The following is a 7,311-nucleotide window of genomic DNA, read 5'->3' as shown; positions in this document are numbered from 1 at the left end:
GAATCAACCTGCAGCCAATAACACTCTGTACACCCCCCCCCCCACTCCTTTCCCCTTGCTTGTGTTTTTCAACCTTTCAAATGCACACACATACACACACACCCACACACACACACACACACACACACACACACACACACACACACACACACACACGCTCACTCCATAGTAAGGTGAAAGTCAAGACATGGTTTTGCTTAAGTGACTTTGAAGTATAGGGCAGCAACTAAAGGTTATTTTCATTATCCACTCATTTGTAGATTGTTTTCTTTTGGTCTGTGAAATGTCAGAAAACAGAGACAATTACCCTAAAAAAAATTCCAAAGCTCTAGGACATCCAGTTTCTTGTTTTGTCTGACAAACAGCCCAAGAAGCAAATCAGTCACATGGGACAATTAGTGGAATAACTGTCTCAGAAATATAAAGTATGTTTGTTCCCATTGTCAAGCACTGAGTTTGTGTGCTGTGTAATTGAAGCAATAAGTCAATTCCACCATAGACAGAACATCAATCTGCAACTATTTTTGTTATTTTTACAGGCAAAAATGTCAAACATTCCTCAGCTTAAGCTCCTCAAATGTTAGAATCTGAAAATTTGCTGAAAGTTGAGCATTTTCATATATATAAAAAATAAGAATATGTTTAGGTTTTGGTGGTCAACAAAACAAGCAATTTGAAGATGTCACCTTAAGCTCTTGGAAATTGTGATGGACACTTCTGATTATTTTTGGACTTTTCATAGACAATAATTAATCAGTCAATTAAAAAAAGACCTAGTTCAACACATCTAATTATCAGCATCTAAATGTAAGTGGAATTTGGCTTGAACCCTCTAACTATACAGAAAAATTGTAACCAATCAATCAAAAAGAAAAACCAACAACAGAAAAATCAATAATCATCAGTCGCAGCCATACTGTGAAAAAGAGTGATAAAAAGAATGAAAGTAATGATGACAAAATGACAATAGGCCTATAAATAGACATTTCACATGAATTTGAAAATACTTCAACTCATACAGATTAATACACATCAGAATTACAACAATGAGTATTATAAGGGAACTAAATACCGGAACACATCAGGTGATCAGTGATGATCAATAGTCAGATTTATGAAATACTAAGCAAATTTGGAAATAGAAAAATATCTGTTCTAATCATAAAATTGATTTTCGTAAAATTGGGATTCGTATATTTCATGCAGTTGGTAAAATACCGATCATGCACCAGTTTTGTGCAGATGACGCGTGATGGGTGTGTCAGCAGGTTCAGTGCACAGGGTGGGAATACTGCGGTGCCTTCACGTGTTCCTCATTAACCTCGCTAAAAGGAAAAACAATGAAGTGTGTATGTTCCTGGTAAAAACAAACAGACAGAAGATCGTCAAACAATTAGGAAAACATTTAGCAGCCAACATCATACAAATTGAGAGCCTACTAGGTTTTTATAAATATCAATCAGTGGGTTGAATCAGCTGTGAATAGGAGTTTTCTGCGACTTTTCCTTCAACTTTCACCACAAGTTCTGCCACATGATTATGGCTAACATTAGCTGACATTAGAAATGAACTACTAGCCTTCTATCATCTGGCAATTCACCACTTTGATTGGTTCAGGCTCCTCGGAGGGCGATGTTTCCGATTGACTTGAAGGCAGCATCAGTGGTGTGGTCCAGCGGGTTGCGGTTGGTCCAGGTCGGGACAGCGGCACGTCGTCACGTCGGCACATCATTCACGCTGACATCAAACTTTTTGATGAAAGTGTCGTTTGTGTCGAAAGAAACGCGCAGTTAATGTGTGAAAATGTCTGAAGACTCGTGGGCGGTTGCAGTCGATGTTCAAGAAGCGACAACTCCATCCATACAGGTGAGTTTTAAAGGTGACAAACTGCCCTAAAAGTTCCGTCTAACCGTCGTACTCACCGTCCGTTAGTAGGTTAGCTGAACATGCTACCTAGCTGCTGCGCCGTCCGTCTCCAACATGGCTTGCTAACTTACACACGCAGTTTGGTGCTCATAAACTGTGTTTTCACTGACCAGTTGGACTTCTCAAAGAAAGTGGATCGACTGCGATGTCCACGCAACATGAGAGGAGACATAAATGGTAACCTCATTAATTTTTTTTATTATTATTATTAACATCTCAGCTTTACCGATTTTACCGCTCAGTCCTGATGGTGTTTGACGGACGTTGGTGCTGTTTCCACCTGTGCAGGGAACATCGTGCCGGAGAAGGCTAAAAATGGAGGCTGGACAAGAGAAGAGGACAAAGTGGACCTGGCTGAGCAGTCCCTGTTGACTAAACTGATCCGCCGGTCTCTGGTGCGGAACAGAAACCAGGTGGAGGTTCTGCAGCGGGACCCCAGCTCTCCTCTGTACTCCGTGAAGACGTTTGAGGAGCTGAGACTGTGAGCTTTGACGTTTGCAAACAGGTGTCCCTTTTTCCCTCCACAAACGCTTTATTCTTGTCATTTTGTCCTGATGACCAACAGGAAACCTGAGCTGCTGAGGGGTGTGTACAACATGGGTTTCAACAGACCATCCAGAATCCAGGAGAACGCTCTGCCCATGATGTTGGCACAGCCGTGAGTCCGTTTCACCTGTTTGAAATGATCACAAAGATCAGTTCGTCAGTGGAGGGCTGAAGATTTGTTGCTCTCCTCTTCTTTATGGCATTTAAATCGAATATCTTTGCATTTTGAGCTTTTGGCTTATGAGTCGGCAACTTAACTACACACCACCTTGAACAATTTTGATAATTGATTAATTATTCTAGATGTTTCCCAGGGGAAAAAAAATTAAAATGTTGTCTTGTCATAGTTTGTCAAATGTGAGGATTTGCTGCTCTTCTCTCTTTTCTAACGTTATAAATTTAACATCTCTGCATTTTGCACTGTTGGTTTTACATTGGTAACTCGACAGCATCACTGCAGACCAAACCATTGTTCAATTAATTAAAAGAAATCAATTACAGAATATGAAATCGGTCCATTAACATTAATCTTATTTCAGCATTTGTCTAATTTTGTCCATCAGTCCTCACACAGAAGTAGTCAGTTTAATATCATTTAAGATCAGGAAAAGCAACACGTCCTCATATTATCTTAGATGTTAATCAGTGATTAAAGTCGTTACTGATTATTGTTCTGCTGATTTATTCGCTTCTTTGTGTGTATTTTCTCGGAGTCCAGACCTCAGAATCTGATTGCGCAGTCACAGTCTGGCACAGGTAAAACTGCTGCTTTTTCTCTGGCCATGCTCAGCCACGTAAACCCAGCCAATAAGTGGACTCAGGTAAGCGCAGCATCTAATCTGCAAAGCCACGCAGTGTCCACATCCAGTGGTAGACGCTGAAGCCATTTAGTTTGTTTTGTTTTTTTCAGTGCCTTTGCATCTCGCCAACATACGAGCTTGCTCTGCAGATTGGTCAAGTAATCGAGCAAATGGGGAAATTCTGTCCCGACGTGAAGCTCTCCTATGCAATTCGGGGCAACAGAGGTAAGAATCTGGTCTTAGTTGTAATTACATCTGATGGATTTAGTGTTGAAGTTGTGTTTAAATTCATCAAGGAGCCAACGTTGGATATGTCACTGCATGAATTTCCGTGTTGTGTTCAGTGGAGCGAGGCATCCAGTTGCAGGAGCAGATTGTCATTGGGACACCAGGCACAGTCCTCGACTGGTGCACCAAATACAAGCTCATCGACCCCAAGAAGATAAGTATGTTTGTGCTGGACGAGGCAGATGTGATGATGGCCACACAGGGCCATCGAGACCAGAGCATACGCATCCAGAGGTGGACTCCTTTCAGAAAATCAAAGGTTCCTTTGTCCTATCAGTCAGCAAAGCTTCTGTTGTCACAGCGTTTTCCTCCTTTTGTTCATGCCGATGCAGACAGCTGGCGAAGGACTGTCAGATGCTCCTCTTCTCCGCGACCTTCGAAGACTCAGTGTGGACGTTTGCCGAGCGGGTGGTTCCTGATCCCAACATCATCCGGCTGAAGCGCGAAGAGGAGTCACTGGACACCATCAAGCAGTTCTATGTGCTCTGTAAGGAGAAGGAGGACAAGTTCACAGCACTCTGTAATCTGTATGGCAGCCTTACCATCGCACAGGCCATCATCTTCTGCCATGTAAGTCAGCTGATTTAACCCTGCTTAGCACACACGTCATTGTGATGAGAAATGACTACCCTTCTTTCATTGTTGGACCAGATTTACACCTGGTGGTCTGTAAGTGGACACACAATCTGGATAATGGCCTCCGTATTGGTAATTGTTCCTGTTGTCTTCGCTCTGCTTGCATTGTCATCAGGTCTAAATATGCAGATTCATCAGTCAGCAAATGTGTTGCGTGCCACGTGAAGGGAAGCAGCGCTGCCCTGTGGGCTCTGCTTCTTCTTCCTTTGCAAAGGAAAAGTCAGGAATTCATTTTTAAACCACTTTCTGCGCAGGAAGGCGTGCTGGCTACTGTGGCGTTTGCTGGCTAGCAGGGCGAGGCGGAGTTAGGCAGTGGCTCTCTGTGCCCAGGTGTGATGTGAAGACACACATTGGATGTTAATGCCAGGTGTGAACGTGGTGTAGAAATGTTAGAAATTGGCCGATGATAAAGAGTGTTTTAATCACTAAAGCTTTGTTCAGACTGCAGGGAAATCAGATCTGTAAGACAGACTGTCTGCGCTGTTATTACAGATGATCAGATCAGATTTATGTGTCCAGATGTCGCCGGTCTCACTGCATATGTTGCTATGGTAACTATGTAGGCATCAGTAACTACCTGTGCTGGTGATGCGGCTTCATTACATGGGAGCATGAGAAATGGAGAACCTTCATCTCACCCTCCAAACAATCACACTGTCCAGTCTCTGAGTTTGTCTGATGTGACGGAGGACGACGGGGACACATCGGTTCTGTTCAGCTGCTCTGATGCTCTTCATCACGCTGGACTTCACATGGCTGTTAATGCGAAGGACACTTTGAAACGCGTCAAGTTTGGACTGAGAGGCGTCTGCAGAAACCTGATTGGCAGCGCCTGTCAAACTGTCTCCAAACACAGCTTGAATCCAATTTGCAAAAATTGAATTTCATGTGTTTTATTTGCTGTCCAGCATTTTAAAAATCAGTCTGACAACAATCTGGAGATGCCACGAAAGCGAACAAAGCTGAATATATTCTGCAAGCCAAAAGTATGATCTCATCTCCCCGTCCTGGAAGTCACACCTGAACAACCTTGTTGCTTTAAGACTTCCCTTTATGATGTGATACAAATTAGAAATATCTCTAATTTATGGAAAATAACAATTATTTTCCATTTCCAGGAAAATGGCCCCTGACAGGATGTTATATGAGCAATTCAGTTTAGCTGACACTTTCTCTTCAGACTCGCAAGATTGCTGCTTGGCTGACTGCAAACCTGACCGAAGAGGGCCACCAGGTGGCACTGCTGAGTGGGGAATTGACAGTGGAGCAGAGAGCTGCCATCATCGAACGTTTCAGGAACGGCAAGGAGAAAGTGCTCGTGACCACGAACGTGTGCTCCAGAGGTGAGCCGAGTCCCGTTTTAACAGTGAAACGTCTTTATGTGGGTAGGTGAGGAGAAGCATCTCAAACCCATTTGTGGCTCTGTTGATCACAGGTATTGATGTGGAACAAGTGTCCCTCGTGGTCAACTTCGACCTCCCGGTGGACTTGGATGGGAATGCTGACAACGAGACGTACCTTCACCGGATTGGCCGCACAGGACGCTTTGGCAGAAGAGGATTTGCCATCAACATGGTCGACAGCAAACACAGCATGGACATCATCAACCAAATTGAGGCGCATTTCAGTACGTTCCTGTCTCCTTCAGTTTGATCATGCAAAACAAAAATATCAGGATCCGAATGCGACGTTTATCTCTCTGTCTCCCTCCCACAGACAGGAGAATCACAAAACTCGACCCCAGCGACATTGACGAAATGGAAAGCCTGTTGAGCTGAACGCTTCCCCTGACGCACGGCGCAGAGCCGAAGCAGTCAGATGTTTTACCTCAGATGTGACTCGACTTCTTCTGAGGCTTTATTGTTTGCATTTTATTGTTTACAGAAGAGAGACGCATACTAATGTTCACTATGCAAACTTGTTTCATGGCAGCAGTTTGTGCCAAAGTTTTCACTTGAATTTCATTTGATGTGTTCGACTTTTGATTCATCACTGAAGTCACCTTAAGCCTTTCAGATGTCTCCCAGAGACTATAAACCAGCCACCGGCTGTTAAAACAGCACTTAAGAAGGGTGGCCTTAATACTACAGTTAATGGTTTGCAGTGTTGTGTTTTGATTATCTTATCCAAAAATTTTGTGGACAAAAAAATAAATATACTGTTGCATGTAAAGCCCGTTCAGTTCCTGGCAGTTGAAATTCTGTTTTTGCACGACGACTTCAGGCATCCGATCCAGTCAGAGCCCTGTTGGGTGAGTCTAGACGAACAATTCACTCCATGTGAACCTTTTGTTTGACGGGATATACAATGAAAATATTTTAAAGTGACTGGACAAGATGTGCAGAATGTGAGAAGCCTGTAACCTCCTCATGCTCTGCATGTTAGCGTGTGAGGGTTTTAATACATTTTCCACAGCGAGCAGGGTTCGCATGTGTTAAATTTCCGCTGGAAGACATTTGCTTCGTTACAGCGGGGTGTTCTGTGAAACGAGCCTCTGTCACAGCCGTCGCTCTGACTCGGAGATGAAAGCACGACTGTTTACACCTGTGCCTTTCCTGCTGTGACGTGTCGGAGTGTCTGCTGTGAAACAGGCCTGCTGTTTTCCGCTTTGGTTGGCATTAAATAGATTCCTTTTCTCAACTTCAAATCAGTAAAGCAGTTACGAGATAAGTTTTATGTATTTCTGTTTACACGCTTTGAAAGCAGGGCAGCAGTTGAAGTATAAAGAGTAAAATGGGAAGGATTCCTCATATGTTGGCAACCCAGTAATGTAATTCTGTACCTCTGCACCCTATTTGGCATAAAAGAACCAAAAATGCAGAAGCATATAGATAAACCAGATATTCTACTCTGTCACTGAGCAGATTGAAGTTCTTAATGAGTTAATTACCTGCTATTCGGATAAAATCATAAGTAGTATGAAAAAGAATTTGTAATTTTGAATCCTCCTTGGCCAGATATGTTGGAGCCATACAGGATCTGTTACAGTGAATCTGCCTACTGGCCCACGATTGGCTCTGGGCTGGTTGTGGTGTCACAAAATGCTGAACTTTGGATCGAAGGTGAGCACTGCGAAGCTTCTCTCCTTCGGTGTGAGCAGCCTTCTGAATGAAAC

The 7,311-nt window shown here is 43.2% G+C and overlaps 1 protein-coding gene across 2 annotated transcripts; it reads left to right on the top strand.

The window, feature by feature from the left end:
- Positions 1–1,661: 1,661 nt before the first annotated feature.
- On the top strand, positions 1,662–6,364 carry ddx19a (DEAD-box helicase 19a). 2 transcript variants are annotated; one of them, XM_070968463.1, is made up of 11 exons: positions 1,662–1,866; positions 2,040–2,103; positions 2,215–2,407; positions 2,492–2,584; positions 3,191–3,293; positions 3,383–3,497; positions 3,617–3,794; positions 3,893–4,130; positions 5,377–5,539; positions 5,632–5,823; positions 5,913–6,364. In XM_070968463.1, the coding sequence occupies exons 1-11, from the start codon at positions 1,804–1,806 to the stop codon at positions 5,972–5,974; spliced, it is 1,464 nt and encodes a 487-aa protein (XP_070824564.1). In that variant the 5' UTR covers positions 1,662–1,803; the 3' UTR covers positions 5,975–6,364. The 2 variants fall into 2 exon arrangements, with proteins under 2 accessions (XP_070824564.1, XP_070824563.1); XM_070968462.1 differs by lacking the exon at positions 1,662–1,866 and having other exon boundaries at positions 1,898–2,103; positions 5,913–6,076.
- Positions 6,365–7,311: the final 947 nt, after the last annotated feature.

The sequence above is a fragment of the Chaetodon trifascialis genome, chromosome 8 (assembly GCF_039877785.1).
Source record: "Chaetodon trifascialis isolate fChaTrf1 chromosome 8, fChaTrf1.hap1, whole genome shotgun sequence".
Lineage (NCBI taxonomy): Eukaryota > Metazoa > Chordata > Actinopteri > Chaetodontiformes > Chaetodontidae > Chaetodon > Chaetodon trifascialis.
This window is presented reverse-complemented; position numbering and strand designations above follow the sequence as displayed.

Coding starts and splice junctions, on each gene's coding strand:
- ddx19a (XM_070968462.1), top strand. CDS start 1,947: ATGCTACCTAGCTGCTGCGCCGTCCGTCTCCAACATGGCTTGCTAACT. Junction 3,795..3,892: donor CAGAGCATACGCATCCAGAG/GTGGACTCCTTT, acceptor ATGCCGATGCAG/ACAGCTGGCGAAGGACTGTC. Junction 5,824..5,912: donor CCAAATTGAGGCGCATTTCA/GTACGTTCCTGT, acceptor TCCCTCCCACAG/ACAGGAGAATCACAAAACTC.